Source organism: Callithrix jacchus, chromosome 1 (assembly GCF_049354715.1).
Source record: "Callithrix jacchus isolate 240 chromosome 1, calJac240_pri, whole genome shotgun sequence".
In the NCBI taxonomy this organism is placed as follows: Eukaryota; Metazoa; Chordata; class Mammalia; order Primates; family Cebidae; genus Callithrix; species Callithrix jacchus.
This window is the reverse complement of record NC_133502.1, coordinates 147,177,303-147,198,248: the sequence shown is the minus strand read 5'-3', so window position 1 is coordinate 147,198,248 and position 20,946 is coordinate 147,177,303. Positions and strand designations below refer to the sequence as shown.

The following is a 20,946-nucleotide window of genomic DNA, read 5'->3' as shown; positions in this document are numbered from 1 at the left end:
AGCTGTAACACTTGAGACCAGGCAGTTTTGCTGTGGGCGTCTTAAATAAGCACAGCACTGTAAGAAGAGGCAAACATTCTTGAACTACAAGAAAGCACTGCGGCATCAATTGGCAGAGAACTCTCTCAGTGGTAGCTGACGTGGTTTGGGTGACAGGACCACCAGAACATCTCTTCAAGGTCACCATGACTTCAGCAGGGTGACCCAAAACACCAGCTGGGCACTTACTGTCAATGGAGTGTTGACACCAGGGAGGTGAATCTGGTCACAGGGGACATCCCGGAATTCCCTTCTCCCAGAAGTTACCCACAGATAAACAATGAGTTGAACTAATTCCTGGGCAAACAGAAGTAACCCTAGAATATTTGAAGGGAGAATTTTTGAAGAACATTTGAGAAAGAAGATGACGACTCTGTGCTAATTTAGTACCTAGCGCATCAGCCCTGTCATTTAAGTTTTAGAAGAAACACAAACCTGTTTTACCATCACAGTTGGGTAAAGTCTAAAATGTATTTTACAACCATATTATTGACAATTATTCAGCTCATCATTTCCCCAACATTCAGTCAGTTGTCTATCATCTTGACGCTGTATCATTTCACTATTAGTTACCTCATACGTTCCTTTCAACCAACCCACTTTTTAAAACTTAAATGCAAATAAATGTGAAATTATAGATTTAGTATCTATATTTTTCTAATAGCTATTGAAATATATAACTGTTAAAGTAAAACTATTTCAACCCATATGTGGTATATATATTACACATCGGGAAAAAATAGGTTTGGGCATAATCACAAGTTACCTGACTTTGTTTCTCATCAGATTTCTAGGACGACGTCCTCTGCTTTGTGAGATACTAATTCTCGGTTAATTTCCATTTGGTTATAATCCTTCCACAAAGTGTGTTTTTCAGAAAAGGTACCTGAATGCTATAATTTTGACTTCTGACATTTCTGAAAGTGTCTCTCTGTATTCCCATACATGGAATTTTAATTCTTAATCCACAGGATTAGTTACACATTACCCCATTGTCCTCTAATTTTTCTTATTGCAAATGAGAACTCCAAAGCCAATTTGAATTGCTCTCTATATAGAAGTGTATAGGATTTTTACATTATTATTAAAATGCATACATTTTACCAGAAATGTACATAGGTGGATATTTTGCAACAATTCTGTCCAGGACTCAGTGAATCATTTCAATCCATAGATTATGCTCCTTCTTTAGCTCGGGAAATTTTCTATTTATTTATTTAGATTTAGATTGTGGTGGGCATAGTGTCTCATTATGTTGCCCTGCTGGTCTTGAACTTAAGGGCTTAAGTGATTCCTCCTGCCGCAGCCTCCCACGTGGCTGGGACTACAGGCTCGAGCTACCATGCCCAACTTACTTTGTTCACTGATTCTCCTCTTCCATCCAATATTCTCTTTTATTTTATGACTCCTGTTATATAAATATTGAAACATTATGCCGATCTCCTTCCCTCATCTTTATCTCATGAATTTATCGTTTTGTCTATGTCCTTTGAGCAGATTATATTCTTTTGATTTGATCTAACAATTCACTAAAACAGGTTGCAACAGCATATATGCTGTAGTTCTATTTTATTTTGGTGAGCATATAGTCATTCCTTTATTTTCAAGGACTGTTTCTTATTCTCCCAGTATTTTCATTTCATGCTTCTTTTACTCTCCGAAATTTTACTGAGTATACCAATTTGCTTTGTTTTCTTTTTTGTTTCCAGTGGGGTTGGATGAAAATACAAATTTGAATCCTTATCTCCTGTTTTGCATAATCATTCTTTTGAAATAGAAGCCAATGGCTCTGACTGTTGGTTCCCTTTTGGGAGCTGCTAGATCTCCTCCGATGACTAATTGGTGCTTGCTGTTCTGTACTGATGTTCATAAATATGAAAGCCCACATTGAAAAGGTCCAATAGGTCTGGGTACTCTCAGCAACTGCACAGGTCTCTATGAGCTTCTCCCCAGCCTTTTCCCAGCTTATTTCTGTTTCCAGCCCCTGCTGGCACTTTCCTGTGGCTATCGTCTCAGGAGGGATTCGAACACAGGCCCTGCCTTTGCTGCTGTGGTTATAGGATAGCCAATCATAGCGGGTTCATATCTTTCAGAAAGTCTGCAAGGTTTCTGCCAGATTAATACAGTTCTTCCTTTTTTAACAGTAGGCTTACAGGTTGTTTTTTTCTTTCTCTGTTGTTTTTATCATTTCAATAAGGTTTGAGGAAGGTATTGTAAGCTCAAACTGTTATCTTGAAGTAAACCCTGAGTGACTTCCTGCTGGATTGGGCCTGATACTGCAGCCTCTGGGGTGCTCCGCCCACAGACCTCCAAGTTCCCACTGCCAGTGTCCATGTGTCTGCCTGAGAGCTGTTTTATTCAAAAAATATTTCTGAATGAGTGAACAAATAAACAAAAAACTGGCTTGATCTATCTCAAACATGGATCTGATACCATCTCTTATCTTATTTAAATATTCCCAAGGTGCCCTGCCAGTTGTGAAGTGGCATCATTGTCTGGGGGGGGTTTGTGTCTCACACCAAGAAGATTAAAGACAGAGGCACATGTGGGTAGGTCAAGGAGAAGAAAGTCTAATAGGCAGAAGGAGAGAGGAGAGCAGCTTTCTCTCTCTTGAGGGACAGTTGACTGAGAGGGAAAAGCAGGCCTGAAGCTGACTGTAGCAGATTTTATAGGCAGGCTTGAGGAGGTGGTGTCTGACTTAAATAGGCTCACAGATTGGTTTGACCAGGTGTGACGTTTACATAACATGTGGGAAGGCTGGCAACCCCATCCTAATATTATTAGGTTTTCCACTGGGCGGGTGCCATCTTGTCTGCTCCTTACTGTACATGTGGCTGTAAAAGAAAAGGTAAGATGGAGCTGTCATTTTTATCACACCTAGTCCCAGGTAGCCTTTTCCTATTGGCTCAACTGGCAGCATTCACCCATGTAAGCTTCTAGCTAAGCCTATAGCTTGATTTTACAGGCTGCTCTTTGTAGAAAAGAACATGATTGATCGGGTATGGTGGCCCACGCCTGTAATTCCAGTCCTTTGGGAGGCTGAGGCGGGCGGATCACGAGGTCAGGAGATCAAGACCATCCTGGCCAACATGGTGAAACCCCATCTCTACTAAAAATACAATCATTAGCTGGGCGTGGTGGCACATGTCTGTAGCCCCAGTTACTCAGGAGGCTGAGGCAGGAGAATTGCCTGAACCCGGGAAGTGGAGGTTGCAGTGAGCGGAAAAGGAGATCACGCCACTGCACTCCAGCCTGGCAATAGAGAGAAATTCTGTTTTAAAGAAAAAAAAGAGGACATGATTTTGGGGCTGCTTTTCATTAAAAGGAAAACCTTACTGAGGACTCCTGTACCCTCACTATCTGCCTAAATGCTTTATTCTTAGTCCTACGCCAGTTGCAGGATAAAGTCTAAATGTCTCATCCTGGATTTCAAGGCCAGCACGATCTCACCTCTGTCTATTATTCCACTGCAGTATCTCCCACACTTGATCTTCCCTGCTGCTGTGTGTGGTAGAATCTATTTTGCTGGCTCTCTCAACCTTCTATGCCTCATTTTCAGTCATTGCAAACTCCCATGCATTTTGGGTGGAGGAATTATGCCTCCTGCACAACTCATCTCTGGGGTGGGGGCTGCCACACACAGTCACGGGGCTGCCACACACAGTCATGGGCCTGCAACACAAGTGGAACCAATCAGAGTCCTTTCCAGGAATTCATATCATCCCAGAGGGAGAGGAAGTCTTCTCTTTCCTCTGGAGTCATTCTCTGGGGTGGTGGAATCATACAAGCCTAGAGCTGTCTGCAGACATCTCTGTCACATGAATCTTGTCCTCAGTTGGAGGGAAGGAACCATATTCACAGAAAAAGAGAAGCAAGACAGACAGACACACACACACACACACACACACACGGAGAGAGCGAACAGAGTGAGTGATCACATTGTCACACCACGTTGCCTGAGTCTCTGCATCCCGTCCTTCCTGGTTTCATGAGCCAATACATTTCTAAACACACACACACACACACACACACACACACACACACACACACACTTGTGAATTTGAGTTGTGTTTCCTTTATGGACTAATACAAAGAGTCTTAACTCCTTTTCAGCAGTACTGGATTGCTGATGATTTCCAGAATTCCACACTGTCTCCGACTGACACCCTTTATGGGTTCAAGAGACACCTTGCTAGGCACATCAAGTCCAGGAGGATTCAGCAAATGCACGGGTGGCTCCTGTGGCCCATTCTCCTTGTTCCTGGGTTTTTCTTCAGGCTACTTGATGTGGCCATGTTCAGGTTGGCAGGGGGATTCTCCTTCATGCTCTCTGTCCCTCCCTGACACCTGTTTAGTCCCTCTCCTCCTTTGCACCCTCCAGAGTTGCCTCCTTATGGAGCCTGGTTCCTGACATGGGCTGGCAGCCTTCTCTGTTCCTCTAGTTGTGTTGCTGGGTAGGGGCTTTAGCTGCTGCAGCCTTTAGACCCTGAGGGTCGACAGTATGGACGCACAGCAAGTCTCTGACAGATCTCTAGCACGATAAAGATGAATTACTTGTGACAAATCTTCTCTCCCTTATCAGGCTTGAGGCTGTGAATCGCCTTCCCAGACTTCAGTCACATTTGAGATACCCAGGAACGGGGCAGAGTGAAGGCTTAGAGACCCTTCTGCTATTGTGTTTCAACTGTGTCACAAGACTCGGATGCCACACGTCAGGTGCTCAGAGGAGGAAGCGTGAGAAACGCCAGGCAGGTTGGGGAGCTGGGGGATGTCACAGATATGCCGGCCATGGGCAGAAGGGCCTGGCTAGGCTGCAGTGGTTCAGGCTTTCCTGAGACAGGGCGGGGCTCAGATGACACAGTCTTTAAATATTCCCAAGGTGCCCTGCCAGTTGTGCCCTGCCCCTCAGGAGGAGCCTCCATGGCCTGCCTGAGTGACCTTGAGGATGTTAGGTTGACAGCTTCTGACATGGGATGGGAAGGCTTGGGCAGAGGCTGAAGTTTTGTGAATTCAGGCCCAGGATTTTGACAGTCATTCTCTGAGTCTGAATGGGGCTGGGGCTTATACCTCCTCTGGTGCATGGAGAGGCCTGAGCTGCAAAGGCATAAGCCTCAACACCCACTCCAGGTTTAGCATATGAGGTCTCCCTGCCTTTGGGCTCCTCCCCCAACCCAAACCCACCTTGTCTCTATTTTAACCCTGGGCCAGGTGGGCTATGAGACAGAAATGGACAGTATCTGTGCTTCACGGCCTTGGGAGACCCCTGCCTGCCTTCCCCATGCCAAGCACCCCCAGCCCTCATCACTCAACGGGTGGGCTGGTCCTCAACAAGCCAGCGCTGGGGCTTTCCAGCCTCAAACTATCCACATTCTGTGACTCATGAGGAAGATCCTCACTGCTCGTGTATTTATGAAGCCCCTACACGGAGATTCTGGGCTGCTTGCTTTTTCTTTGTTTTTCCTCCTTGATTTCCTTCCTACTTCAAGGACTCTGAGGGTAGATTCGCTTTGCTGAGCTTCTAGGCCAGTCCAGCTGAATGGGAGGAAATATCCCAGCATACTTCTTGCATGGTGATTATGTTTCTCCTAGAGGGTCAAATCGAGCCAGAGAATCACATGCTTGCAGCAGGGAGGGAGCAGAGAGGCAGCGCTGCACAGGGGTTCCTTGGGAAGATCACGGCCCCGACACAAGACAGACCCTGAGTCTGAAACCAGCCCTGCCACTCACCAGTGTATGACCTGGAACAAGTAACTCCCTGAGATAGGACCTGTTTTTTTTTCATTGCAAAGTAGAGATTTAAAAACTACTTTGCAGGGTCATTATGAAAATGAAACGGGATGTATCAAAAGTCTGATGTTTAATGACTGGAAGCCCTAGGCCTGTCATATCCCAACCACCTTGAGAGACAGAGGCGAACTTGCCCAAAGTCATGACCCGAGACGCCGGCAGAATCACAGCTCATCCTGTTTCCCACTCTGGGGCCCTACACACCCTACACTGCCCCCACTACAAGGGAGACAAGAGCCAGGGCAGATGAGCATGACAGGAAAACCTTTCAGTTCTCTGATCATCACCTGAGGGGCAGCACACGTGGCAGGATTAGCAAACCAAGCCCGTCTGCTTCCACGTCAGCGATGGGAGAATAAAGGAACGAGCAGGAGAAAGTCAAACAGAAGAAAGCGTCCAGAAAAGATGTTTTTATGTTCACTTACATGGAAAAAAAATCCAAGTATATAACATGTAGATATATGTTCCTCAGAAAATTCATCTCCATGAACCTGTTTCTTTCAGTCGAAGTTATAATTCAAAAGTTGCCAAACGGAAGTCATAAAATTGTGGGGTGGGGGTTGGGGAGGAGAGCCACCAAGGGGAAGGTAGTAATGATGTGCTATTTCTTTTCTAGTTGCAGATAGTTTGGAGTTTTAACTTTTCCAGCAAGTCAGAATTACAAAAACAGATGCCATACTAAAATATGATTGTGTACAAATATAAAATTCCTAAAGCATGATGGCAATAATATTTTAGGAAAAAATGAAAGTCTGATAGTATCAGAAAATACAAATAGGATCATTTGAGCAGTTCTGTTTCTGTGTATGAATAGCATGTGAAAGAGAACAGCATTTGGTCTGCACATAAGTTAGAAAGGGTAACATTTCTAAGCACTGACTTTGTAAGAAAACATGAAGGACATCTTACACTCAACAACAATGGCTGAATGGAGGATATAACTGTCTCAAGGATACAGCGGCAGAATACCATGGCCTTTGTGTTCAACTTGCTCTTAACCTATGTTGGGACGCGTTTTCCCACAGAATCTAGCACCAATGTATGGATCAGATTTTGTCTTTGATCTGAGTCCTCTATGTCTTCAGTTTGAGTGTACTGAGGTATGTTTTCTTTGGTTGCTGTTGTAACGAATGTGTAGTTAAAAAAAAACTGTAATATTTACAACAATTAAACATTTTAGATTTCAGTGTCAACACTTCACATAAGAAAAAATGGAAAACTCTTTAAGAATCATCGGAAGGCTATTACTTCCTAGCGTCTGTCATGAAACTGTTTTCAATACACAGGACAATTAGCCGATTAGCACAGCTGTATGCTTTCTGGTCCAGAATCTTCCCCGTGTTCAACGGGGAGGCCAGTCCTGTGACCGCCGTGTCTGCGGTTCGCCACGCTTCACAGTAGTTATCCACAAGTCGAACGCCATGGGGGCTGGAGCCGTGCCATATGACCTTCTGAGGCCTAAAAAGTAATTTTGTCATGTTATTTTTTGAAATGACACTTCTTTGTGGTATTTTTTGGTAAGCAAATTGGCATAAGTCTAGTGAATCAAGTTAAACTCCTTAACCCTGATGCCAAATCACCTCTCTATCCTCACTGCTCTTCCTAGCTTTCTTAACACACTAGGTTCCAGCCACACCCAGCTTGCAGTTATTTTCAAATCACACCCTCTGCTTTTGCGAATCTACACCTTTGCTCATGGGTCCCCTAATCTGAAGAGCCTCTCTTTTATTTTCAGACCAGTGACTCCTTCTCATCTTTCAAAGGCCAATAAATACTTCCTGTTGCAGGAAGCCATCTCTGATTCTCACCCCTAAGTACAAATGAAAATAAACATTTCCTGTGTATCCTATAGTACCTGTTTCTCCATTTACAATATTCTGTCTAGAGTCATAGTTAGTGTAGGTCTATTTCCTCTGTAGACTGTGAGCCCTGTAAGGGTAGGAGGCATGTAGGTTTATTACTGTGCCTTCCAGGCCTGGCCTCAGGCCTGATATAGAGTAAGCCCTGAGGGTTTGCCGAGTTGTTCTATTCTGAAAAACACACAAAATTTTCAAGATTTAGAGTACAAATCACAGTGTAGTTACAGGATCACTGGGAGTTGCACTGCTTACCACTTATTATGTGCCCCCTGCATGCTATATGTTTTCATATATATTCATTTTATTCTCACAAAAATTCCATGACATAGATATGGTTATCTTGCCCATTTGACAGGTAAGGCAGCTGAGGCTCAGAGAGTGAAAATGTCTTGCCCAGGGTTCCATACTGAGTTACTGAACCTGGGTCTTCTGACTCCAACAACAAGACTTTCTCCGTGGCCTGCAGTTGCCTCACTGTGACTTTATGTTGGCAACATCCTAGAGGAGCAGCTGATAAAGGTATCCCATTGTTAGGATGCCCCCTAAAACTGTCTATCACACTATATCTGAGGACTTCCACCCTCACTTACCAAGAAGGATCTGTCATTATGTCTCGGCCGTCAAAGGAGTATATTGGAATATGCGTATTGAACTGACCTCCGTGGCCAGAAAAAATCGAGTCCCAATTATTAAAAAGTACTTGGCCCTATAGAGACAAAAAAAGCACATTAGAATCATGATACCATTGGCCTACAAATGAATTAGATCTTTACTCATTCTTCAAGGCCCAGATGCCAGCTCACCCTGGAGTCTCCAGCCCCAGTCCTGGAGCCTGGACAGAGAGTGGAAACTCAAGAAATGTTTGTGGTTTGATTTTATAATCCATCCACGAACTCTTTTGCTTTATGTCTTGAGGCAATTTCTCTTATTGTATGTGTGTACAAGCCTCTTTCCAATCACATGTGTTTTATGTCTTTATTTTATTATTGTTATTTTGAAAATATTATGCATATGGACTAAGTTTCAAATATGTGGCAGGCCTTGTGTCAGTCTACACTGTGGATGATATGGAGATGAACTTCTTAGTCCTTTTCCTGAAAGAGCCTGGTCCCTTGTAGGGAGATCCAAGAATAAAAATAATTTCAGTGGGTGAAGGTGCTGAAATAGACTTCTGGGACAGGAGATGGGAAGTGCTGGGTGTGGGGTTAGGATGGAACTTCCTAGCCTCAAGGTTTCAAACTGGAGTGCTGGGGTTGCAGAGACTAACGGGTCTTGAAGTACCTTTAAGAAACAAACAGTCATCAGGACCCAGAGCTTCTCCAGGGTGTGTGTAAGTGGCAACGAGCTTTCTCTGCAGAGCCTTGAAGGAGTCTGCTATTTCTGTGGAATAACTGAGGGATCCTACAAGGGCCTGTCTTACCAACAAATGGGGCAGAGAAATACCCATTTGTTTAAATGCTCAGAGAACACCAAACTGGGGGTCAGGACAAAGTACTCTAATTCACAGTGATTTTAAGCAAACTGCTTTCTTCCTCTGAGCCTCAGTTTTCTCATCTGAGAAACTAAAAATGATTAACTCTCATATTTATTAAAAGTACCTCTTAAGATAATGGGGTACTTTGTAAACAAACAAGAAAACTCTGTATCAATGAAAGAAGTTATCATTATCTCTCCTATGTGCTCCAAGAGTCACACCAGCAAAAAGGAAACTGAGGTTCAGGGAGGGCAAAGAACCCGCCCAAAGTGACATAGCCAGTCAGGGAGAGAGCTGGCTTAAGTCCACAGTCTTCTGTTGATGTCAGGCCCTGTGGAGACCAATGCCTGCAGAAGACAGTGGGAACCGTATTTGTTTTTACCTTGAGGTTCACTATGGGAAGGCTGTATCTCTCTGCTTTCCTCACAATGGTGGAGAGATCTTGCAAATGAGAAGATAAGAATGCTCGGTAGGTGGACAACAGTCCTGCAGCTCTGGCCTGCTTGAAGCACTGAAAATCAGCTCGAATGTCCCCAGAAAATGGCATGTTCAGAGCAGCCAAATGTAGCTGAAAAATGTGAGACAAAAGGGAGCTGTCAGAATCAAAGGCAAACTCCAGCCCCCAGAACCATCTCACATTCCTACAAAGATTCCAGACTTCTTAGGCTGGAAGGCACGTTCAAGGTCATCTTAGTCAATCCCTCCCTGACATAGGAATTACAGTCTCTGCCTGACTGTCTCTGGGGAAGGAGAACTAGGGTCTCCCAAGCAGCCTGTTTCAGCTCTCTGAACAGCTCTAAGTGGTAGAAATGTTTTCCTTAGGTGAAAACAATACAAATAAGGTGGATTTGTATTGTTTTCAAATCCACCTTATTTGTATTGTTTTCACCTAAGGAAATAGGTGGAATATTTCCTTGGACCAAATAAATCACTTCAGGGATCTGAATCCACCTTCAGGCCATAAGTTTGACTCCTCTGGGTCTCTGCAGGGGTTTTAAGCTGGCTTTGGCCCTGAATCCCAGAGCTTCTTCCAGCTGTCTGTCTGTTGTCCTTTCTTCCGTCTCCTGGATAGGCCTGGGGCTGATCACACGAGGGGTCTGGGGGAAAGCCATGGAAAGAAGGATATGGCACCTATGACTAAGACTGCTGAGACAGACCATTCTGGAAAATAGGGGTCTTATGGTAATTCTAGCCTCACATCCCTGCTATCTTGGTCAGCAGCCAAAATAAAAACCAGTCCACAGTCTATTTCTATTTCTCCCACACGTTTGCTCCCCAAACACAGCCTTCCAGAGCTGCTCTCTCTCAGCCTTTCTGCCACTCCCTCTGGAGTGCATTCCATAATCAAGGAACACTCATCTCCCTGTCTCCCATCAATCTCATCATGGGGGTAACTTTTACCTCATCGACTTAGAGCTGGGAAGCTGGTACAGGACCTGGATCCAAGTTATCAAAAAGGAAAATATTCTTAAATGTCTTAAGCTAAAGAACATGAAATGAGGCATGGTGGGGCAGGAGGCGGCCGGTATGTCTCTCTGTTTTCTACCTTGCCTTTCACACCTGAACAAAGCCTCTATGTATTGAGGTGACAAGGACTGTCATGGTGGTTTTCTGCTTTTCCAGCTTCCAGCCAGTTGGCCACAACTAGCCATGAGCTAGAGTGAGTATCCAGACTGCCCCAAGCAGCACTTGCACTTCTGTGGATATTTTTCTCCATTCACCACCCCTTTCCTTGATGCAGAGGATGGACCCCAAGGCTGCCACCTGCTCTGGTCTCTCTTTTTATTCATGCTGGTTCTGTCTTGACCATCATGCTAGACTGAGGTCCAGGTTAAGCAGCAACATGCCCCATCCCCATTTCCTTCCTGCCCTGCACTGAGCCAAGGCTTCCCCAGCAGGCCTCCCAGTGGCTAGCATTTTATGTTCTACATTCCCAGCCATCAGGATAAGAGAGAGCTTTAGCATGCTGCCCACTCACCACAATCACAGGCAGGCCACCAGACTTCCACCTCCACATACACACCCTGACCCTTTGATGTCCTTGCCCGCCATCTGACTATACTGCCCCCACCCCCGTCTTCCTCCTCATGCATCTGGAGACTCTGGTGCCTGAGGGAAGAAGCCCTATGGTCTCATCACCCCCCAACCAGTGCACTTTGGGGCTACATCAGAGTGCAACACGAGAGGCCTTGAAGGAATGAGGCTTCCCCAATGCCAGGGGCCACCCAAGAAAGGCACAGGCAGGAGGCAACTGCAGGGGTTCCCGGCCACACCTCTAATCCCACCAAGGCTACTCTCCTTTAGAAAGACACAGAGAAATGTCTGAAATTATGGTCGTTTCTGAATGATGAGATTGAGGGGTTTTGTGTCCTCATGTTTGTATTTCTTTAACTACTGGAATATTTTTATAATAAGATGACACTTTTATATTGTCCTTTTATGAAGACGATAATGTTGTAACACTCAACCCCAAAATTGCTATTTTGGGGATGGTTGTAGTTTTGGTAAAATTGTAGGTGTGTTACTATTTTTTTCTCCATTCTTTTCATGCACTGTTAACGTTTTCTGCAATGAATACGTATTCGTTCTGAATTTATAAAATACTATTTTTAAAAATCCTTTAGCTACGGTCCTAACTTCGGGGCTTTTTGAAGGGTTACTGATACTCACATCTCTCTTCCTCACTTCCCACTGACTCCTCAACCAACTAGAATCTTTTTGGCTACTAAATGCTCTGCTCTAGATTCTAAATTTGAAGGACACCTTTTGGTTCTTCTTAAGGATTTCCTGGCAGCCTTTGACACTGTTGGATACCACCTGGCTTGGCTTGCTTCTTCCTCTCTGGCTATGGCTTCTCAGTTTCCTTCTCATATTTCTCCCATCAGTTCCTTTTCAGTTTTGTTCCTCATCGTTTAATGCCTTCTGACTGTACAGATTCTCTTTCAAGAATCCAACCAGCCCCGTAATAATTGCACGGCTCATCTCCAGCCCAGATCCCACTGTGGGGTTTCAGCCCTTCAGATCCTTTCCAGGCACCTCAGACTCACCATGCTCCAAATGAGCTCCTCCTTGGTCAACAGCAGCAGAGCAGGAAATGCTCACATCTGGTTTTAGAAAATGCCCCCACAATCCTTGCTACAAGGAGTGTCCTTAGGCCTTCAACCTCATTCACCTGGCTACTCTCGATTGGTCTGGGAGTGGGCATTGACCCAAGACTGACCGTACAGACGATCTCTCCCAAGACTCTGAACTGAGTCCGTAGTGCTGGACTTGGCAGCTGTAAGATCACACAGAATTGGGTCAAGAATCAGTGCCAGGGTGACCCAAAGCTGTGTGCAAGCTCATGTCACCTATGTATGTGTGTTGGGTGAGGTGGGGAGGAAGAAAGACTCTTTCAGAAGGTTATCTGTGGAGACTGCAAAGCAGACTAATAGAGACAAGAGTCCCAGGCCTGGCTGTTCTTCCTGTGATGGAGTTCCATGAGGTTTCTATGACGATTTAAACAAGATCTTTACTTAACCTAGCAAAAGAATAGAGAGAGAGTTTCGAATCCTAGCGATGAAACAATCCCTGGAAAGGAAACTGTCACCACTCAATCATCCAAGCACGTGGGCATCATTCTTGACCTCTTTCATCCTTACTGCACCATTTTCAACCAATGCCCCAATTAGTCACTCCTACTTCTTTCATGTCTCTCCAGTTGCCCGCTAGTCTATGTACTCACTGCTGTGATTCTAGTTCAGATAATGCAGGAGCCACCTAACTGGCCTTTGGACCCCTGCTCCTGTCCCTTATGATTAATCTGCACACTGTAACCAAGGTAATTTCTGAAACACCAGTCTTATCATACCTGTTCCCTGCCTTAAACCCTTCTGTAGCTCCCCATTGCCCACAGAAAGTGGTCAAACTCTTTGGCTTGGTTTGCAAGCCCTTGAGGCTTAGCCCTTGCTTTTGCCGACTTCTGCGTCTAAACGTCTCCTATCTCTGCCTCGTTGTCTAGACTGAAATACTCGCAATTACAGGAATGCAAAGCCCTTGCCCTTGCCTCCCTCTTGTCCATCTTCCCTCTTCCTCTTTCTTCCACCCGGCTCACCCTTGAACTCAGCTGTCCTTTGGGTCTCAGTTTGGAGGTCACCTTCTCCAGGCAGACTTCTCTGACCTTCCTCATACCCCCAGGGCCCTGTGCTTGGCTCACCCAAACAACTTACCACCCTGTATTGTAGTTCTCTATTTTCTGTTTGCCTCCCCCACTAGTCTATAAGCATCATGATGGTAGGAACTGTGTACTAAGCATGAGGCCTACCTAGCACATAGTAGATACACACTCAGTATTTGCAGATTAAATGTATAAATTGTACTTACAGCAGGCCTCTCATAATTGGCACTTGAAATAGGGTTCAGTGGAGGCAGAGGCTGATGTGGCTGTTATGTAAAGGAGGAAAATAAACAGTTCTGAATATGCATTCGATCTGTTCTTCAGAGTGCACTGAGGTGCGAGTGGAATATTTCTAGAGAAGATGCTTTAGTTTGATGCAATTGTCTGCCACTGTCTCTAACTGTGACTCTTAACTGTAAAGAGTTTCATGACCTGCTGAAGAAGTCATCTTCAGAAAGGGAGAAGATGTTCTCAAGACTTTTAACAGAGTGCTGAATCAAGGAAGGGCATTCTTTTTGATAAACCCATGTTTAATCACCAATGCTTTTACTTCACAGAGAAATCTACCTCTTCAGAGCCTCGGTTTCACCATCGGCAAAACGGGGCTGATAGTACCCACCTCAAAGCATTGCTCTAGGGCTAGAAGATGGACAACACCAGTTGCCCATGTTCTTATAAGGCAGACGGTACCAAAAACTAAAGGAATCTTCTAGATTGCTTATACCAACCAATGATTCCACAGATGAACAAACTGAGGCCAAGAGAGGGAAAGCCCTGCCCAAGAGGACGTGGCTACTATATAGGCACAGCAGGTCTGCAGCCTCTGGGTCTAGTTATTCCTCCACTCTATTACAGGAACCTCTGTTAGCACCCATCGATTTCTAGGATTTCACCAGATACTAAACCGTGCACAGCTGGCTGTCCAGAGTTTGGAGAGGCTTGCTAGATAGCATGGGGGACTCAGGAAATGCTGACAAATGAATGCATGAGGTAACTACTCACGTTGCTGGAAAGTGCAGGGGGTGGAGGGCTGTCGGCAGGAATGGGAATCAGTTCTCCCAGCTTTAAGAAAAACAGTACATTGAAATGAAACATTGACTACAAACTTTTCCCTATTCAAAACAGAAAAAAATGGCATTTGCGGGAGTATATTTTTATTTTTAGAGGGTATTGAAGGCAGTGTGTTAAAGGAAGTTTAGAAATTACCTGTAATTTTTTCCAGCCATCTCTAACGCGAATGAAAAACTCAGTGCTGTCCCTCAGGTAGATGAATGTTCCTTCTATAACCAAATGTGCTGTCTGCAGCATGTCATCCATATTGCTGAATGCTGTGACCTGTCAAATCATTTAAATTTCAAACACTGCCATTAGCATTAGAGCAATGGCACCATCTGATAGCCTGGCCTCTCTGTAAAGTCAACTAGGAGCTGACCCCCAATATTCAATAAAAAGGTTTGTTAATGTACCAGATGGAGATATATACCTTCATTAATAACTAAAGGGCATTCTTCTTGATAAAACAAAAACATGTATACTTTGAAACACAAATCTAAACTATAATAAATGAATTTAAACAAAAAAGACAATATTCTGTGAGTATAAAGGCATTTAAAAATTGTCAGTGGAGTTATCTTGGTGTTGGTTTGGGTATTAGCAAAAGCACTGGTAAGTTTTGCCACTTCTATTTTTCTAAGCTGCTTGGTGGCACTCACATGGTTAAATGGTGTTACTTCATGCTGGTCCTTGAAGAGTTTCTAATTTTTCATTTGGAATAAGAAAGGCAAGCAAGTGAGCAACTACACTTAAGGTCTTAAATCTTTTTTTGTCTAGCTTGGTAGTTACATTAAACGCATGATAGAAAATGGAGGCCTGCAATTCCTCGCCTAGAAAAGTGCCAAAGATTAGACAGCCACTTGGCATATCTAGAAGCACATATAGAAACTACAAATATCTATTGAATACATCAAATCTCAAAAGCCAAGAAAGTTTTTTGTTTTTCATTGTTACTGAGAAAGATTATAAAAAATTCATTTTCACCTAGCCTTGAAGATATAATAAGCTTTGTGCGCCAAAATGACAAGGGAACCAAATATCAAAATTCCATCATATGGATGACAGTCCTTTCTTTTGGCAGCCAAATTTTTCAACTAAAATCCTGCAAAGATCAAAGAGCATTCTTAGGACGCCTGACATTCTTGTGAAGTATTTGTCCATTTTTCTGTGCATTACAATAATCTTGGAGTGCTGTATCTTATTCCAATGAACTGCAGGGCAGGCAATGAATATGCCAGAGATGTCCTTTGCAGAATGGAGAAGGCTGAATTGCCTATGTAAATCTGAGCAGCACAAGGTCAGGTTGTAATATTGTTTATGCTCCTGGGCTTTTATTGTTGTTTTGTTTTGTTTTTTCTTTTTTTTTTTTCTAGAGATGGGGTCTTGCTTTTTCACCCAGGCTGGAGCGCAGTGGCACAGTCTTGGTTTACTGCAGCCTCGACTTCCCAGACTCAGGTGATCCGCCCACCTTAGCCTCTCAGGTAGCCTGGGCTACAGGTACGTGCCATCACACCTAGGTAATTTTAAATTTTTTCTGCAGAGACAGGATCTTGCTCTGTTGCCCAGGCTGGTCTTCAACTCCTAGACTCAAGCGATCCTCCTGTCTCAACTGGGATTACAAAGTGCTGGGATTACAGGCATGAGCCACCACACCTGGCCAGGTTTGTATTTTTTGAACTACTATGATTGGTGGCCAGGCACTGTGGCTCATGTTTGTAATCTCAGCACTTTGGGAGGCTGAGGTGGGAGAATCACTTGAGCCCAGGAGTTGGAGACCAGCCTGAGCAAAGTGACAAAAACCCTGTCTCTACAAAAAATATATACATATATAAATTAGCCTGGTGTGGTAGTGCGCACCTATAGTAACAGCCACTTGGAAGCTGAGGTGAGAGGATTACCTGAGCCCAGCGAGGTTGAGGCGGCAGTGAGCTATGATCTCACCACTGCACTCCAGTTTAGGTGACAGAGAGAGATCCTGTCCACCCCTCACCCCACACAAAAAAAAGTGGTATGATTGGTTCTTGTCATAACTTAGTCAATTAAGGATTCAAATGGTGGAACTTAAATATAAATGATTTTGCTTTTCATGTCTTTTTACTTAATAAGGCATCCAAATAGAAAATTAATCCCTTCTACTGTTTATGGAATTGCACCAAATCTACTGTCATGGAGGCCTAATTCCCAAGGGATGTCACACCCAGGACACTGTAGCCAGAGTAAATTCATCCTAAATGGAATAATGAGTACCCTTTGATAAGAATACTGACCAAGTTTCTGGATCCAGGAAGGCCTGGCTGTCCTGGAGGGCCAGGGGGACCTGGAAGGGCCACAGCTAAGACAAAACAGAAAGGAGAAGTTACACAAAAACCAGACTCTGAAAAACATCTCAGGTATCAGCTGATCCTTGGGGAGAAGTTTTTTCAACCCCATTCATAGTGTCACAAAGCATCCCAACTTCCACCTGCGTCTTGGGTGCTCTGCCTTCAGCATGTGGCTTAGGCCACATTGACTGGTTCAGGAAAGAGATGGGATTCTTGATTGTTACCCTGGATGAAGCTGTGGCTAGGGCTTTTGCATTTCATAAGTGAATCAATTCCTTTTGTGGTTGTTTTATAAAAGGCAGTTTAATTTGAATATTTTGTCACTTGCATTCAAAAATATCCTGACGCATATAACTTATTTCACCCAAGAGACAAGCATGTGACACTGAACAGAGGAAGCAGGCTCAGAAAGAGGAAGAGAAGGCTCTAGGGAGTGGGAGGAGGCCAGGGTGGTGCAGTGACAGCAGCCCTAGCTTGGGGCCTGAGTCATGGACTCAAGTCCTTAGTTTGTCCATTCCTAACTGTGTGATCTTAAGGAAACAGCAAGCTCTCTGAAGCTATTTCCTCATCTGCAAAATGTAAAATGGGCATTTCTTCTTCCCTAGGCTGCGGTGAGAAGTGAGTGCTTTGCAAATTGTACATGTACAGCATTCATTCGACCAGGGCTCTTAGCTTTTGAAGAGCCACAGTGCTCTTAAAAATCAGATCAAGGCTACTGCCCTCTTTCCCAGAAAAATGCACACATACACAATTCTACAAAAAATATTATGGGGATGACAAATCCTAGAGATATATCCTTGAACTCTCTAGGAGTCTATGATTCTTCAGCTGAAAAGCCCTTACTTTAGGCAAACATAAAGTAGTATTATTATAACTATTCCGTTTGGTCTTTGTCTATCTCTCTCATCTTCTGCTCACCCTGCCCCTGACGACATCTCCAAATCTGCCAAGCTCTTGGCAGTATTAAGGATGTTTTTATAAGTCCCAGTAAAATGATACAGTTCTTCAGGTCATTGCAAGCAAGTGTTCAGTTCCAACACAGGACTTGAACATCCACATATAGGCGGTAAACGTCTAGTAGATAGAGGGCCAGTGGACTTGGATTTGGATCCCAGCCATGCCTCCTAATAGTATTTGTGACCTTGAGTAAGTCTCTTCACCTCTGTGAGCTTCAGTGTCTTCATCTATGAGATGAATTCTATAATAATATCTGTTTCATCTTCCTCCCAGGGTTGCTGTGAGGATTTCATGGGCCAATAACCATGAAAGTGTTTTGTAAACTGAATTGTTACACATTCTGGGAGAAGCAATCCTTGCTCAATGCAGCAAGGCATCCCAGGACCCCTAGTGCAGTGTTGCTGTGGATAACAGATTTTCTACACCTTGCACTCACCCTGTAAGATGCCACCCCCTCCTGCAGTCCTACTCATCCCTCAAGGCTGTTGTGAGCACGTATGGTTTCATCCACTCAGCACCTTCTTCCTTTGCAGGACCAGTGTCCTCATCTCCTTCTTTTGGGATCTTTCCTTCACCCCTACAACCATTTGATTCCAGAAAGAGCTACCATGTTCTCAGGTGATCCAACCTCCTGGTCATAGGGGATTGGTCCAAGATTGGGTACCTTGCCCAAGACAGGCCCATCAGGACCCTTCTCTAGGACTTCCCCATCCCAGAACTTTTCTAACTAAAGGAATGAAAGAAGTTCAAGATTTCTGGCCGACAGCGGAAGCTGTAAGTTGTCAGTAGCCATATTTCCCTCTGTGCAGAGGATGTGGTTTGTGGTGAGAAAGCAGGAAGCTGCACGCAGAGAGAAGCGGAGGCTAGAAATGGCCAGAGAATCCTCGCAGGTGTTGAATCCCTGGCTCTGGCGGTTCCTGAGGTTCAGCCGCTTATCTACCTCACCCACAAGTTGATTGTTCCCTCCCTCCTTCACATCCAGCACATTTCCCCTTTGCTCGAGCTACCTTGAGTTAGGTTTCTATCAGTTGCAGCCAAAAGATCCAAGGCTACGTCAAAGCCCCAGCCCCAAAGTCCCCTCCCATGTAAAGCTCTCCTTATGCCAAGGACTCCATAGACCTCTTTCCAGGTATGCTTCCACCATACCTGGCTCCTGCCAAGCCAAACAACAAAAAGGTATGCCTCCATGCTATTACTGTTACTACTATTGCCTCCCACAATGGACACAGTAGAAATAACACAGGCTTTGGAGCTGGACTGCTCTGGGTCTTCATCCTGTTGGTCACCTTGGAAAGGTTCCTAAATATCTCTGAGCCTCACTTTCCTTAACTGTAAAATGGGGATGTTAATGCTTTTTTTAAAGGGTTGTTGTGAGGATTCATAAAATACCATAATATTAGCAAAACGGCTGGTATCTGATACATGCTCAATGCATAGAGTTTTTCTTTAATCTCACCCATTTTGCATTTGAGGAGGTGAGGCTCCAAAGGATGAACAGATTTTTATATACAGAGTTACAGTCACTGCTGGTCCTTAAGGCAGGTTCTCAAGCCCCTAAGTCATTGACAGGGCAGCCAGGAAGTTTCCACTCACATGGGAAAAGATGTTCAATATCATTAGTCATTAGGGAAATGCAAACCAAAACCACAGTGAGATATCACTTCACACCCAGGAGGATGGCATCATCAAAAAGATACAATGAGGACACCATAATAAGGGAGGAGAAATTGGAACCCTCATACACTGCTACTGCCAGTGGGAATGCGAAATGTTGTGACTCCTTTGGAAAACAGTCTGGCGGTTCCTCAACAAGTTAAACATAGAGTTACCATAGGACCCAGCAATTTCTCCTAGGTATATACTGAAGAGAACGAAAAACATGTTCACATAAAAACATGTACATGAAAGTTCATAGCAGCATTATTCATAATAGCCAAAAGGCAGAAACAACCCAAGTGTGCATGAACAGATGAATGCATAAATAAAATGTGTATCTATACAATGCAATAGTATTTGGCCACAGAAAGGAATGAATTGCTGATCCATGCTGCAACATGGGTGAACCTTGAAAACACTGTGTTAAGTGAAAGAAACCAGACTCAAAGGGCCGTATATTATATGATTCCATTTATATGAAATATCCAGAATAGGCAAATCCAGAGACAGAGTAGATTCATAGTTGCCCAGATCTGATGGAAGACAGGGAAACAGAGAAAAGAGAACAACTGCTAATTGGTACAAAATTTCTTTTTAGTGTGATGAAAATGGTCTAGAATTAGACAGTGGTAATGACTGCATGTCTTCATGAATATATTAAAAACTACTGGATTGGACACTTTAAGTGGATGAATTTTATGATGTATAAATTAGATCTCAACTTAATAAAAAAAGAAAGAAAGAAGGCTGTATCCAGGAAGGCCCTCTGTTAGTGCAGCTGTGACAAGCCACCCAGATGCAGTGACCTTGAGCACAATGGTAGGGACAGCATGAATGAGGGTACTGTTTACAGCACTAACCTGCTCCCAGGATAGCTGGAGGTCCTGGTGGCCCTGGGGGTCCCGGTGGCCCAGGATCACCAGGTCTTCCAAAGCCAGGTGGTCCAGGCAGACCAGGAGCACCTGGGGGTCCTTGGGGCCCAATGACTGTCTCCCCTTTCTGGCCCTGTGAAGGAAAGCACACTGTAACAGAGAGAAAGCATCATTCATCACTAGAAGTCCTATCTAGTTCTTTTATGAAACTATTTTTTTTTTTGAGACGGAGTTTCACTCTTGTTACCCAGGCTGGAGTGCAATGGCGCAATCTCGGCTCACCGCAACCTCCACCTCCTGGGTTCAGGCAATTCTCCTGCCTCAGCCTCCTGAGTAGCTGGGATTACAGGCACGCACCACCATGCCCAGCTAATTTTTTGTATTTTTAGTAGAGACGGGGTTTCACCATGTTGACCAGGATGGTCTCGATCTCTTGACCTCGTGATCCACCCGCCTCGGCCTCCCAAAGTGCTGGGATTATAGGCTTAAGCCACCGCGCCTGGCCCATGAAACTATTTAAAAGAAATCAATAAATATCAGCTATTGTTATTAGTATCCTCAATCTTGGGCACAATTCAAGGTGTGATAAGGCCTCCAAGATGGCAGCTGAGTTGTTATGTTGAATGACTCTACTGAGAACCCCAGAGAGCCCTGGAGGTAGAAGGGACCTTGGAGATCATCTAATCTGGCCTTTGCACTTCACAGATGGAGAAACTGAAGCCCCAGAGAAGTGAAAGGACTTGCCCAAGATCACAAAGCAAATTAGAGGCCC

At 44.3% G+C, this 20,946-nt stretch overlaps 1 protein-coding gene across 1 annotated transcript in view; it reads right to left on the bottom strand.

Annotated features, from left to right (window-relative positions):
• Positions 1-6,221: 6,221 nt before the first annotated feature.
• Positions 6,222-20,946, bottom strand: part of COL15A1 (collagen type XV alpha 1 chain) — a 117,977-nt gene continuing 103,252 nt past the window's right edge. Inside the window, exons 35-42 of the mRNA XM_002743145.7 lie at positions 20,163-20,307; positions 16,636-16,700; positions 14,522-14,650; positions 14,318-14,377; positions 13,522-13,581; positions 9,542-9,727; positions 8,276-8,391; positions 6,222-7,284 (exon numbers count right to left, since the gene is read on the bottom strand). Of these exons, the coding sequence (XP_002743191.1) occupies positions 7,071-7,284; positions 8,276-8,391; positions 9,542-9,727; positions 13,522-13,581; positions 14,318-14,377; positions 14,522-14,650; positions 16,636-16,700; positions 20,163-20,307 (975 nt within the window). The 3' untranslated portion in view covers positions 6,222-7,070. The remainder of the gene's footprint in view (positions 7,285-8,275; positions 8,392-9,541; positions 9,728-13,521; positions 13,582-14,317; positions 14,378-14,521; positions 14,651-16,635; positions 16,701-20,162; positions 20,308-20,946) is intronic.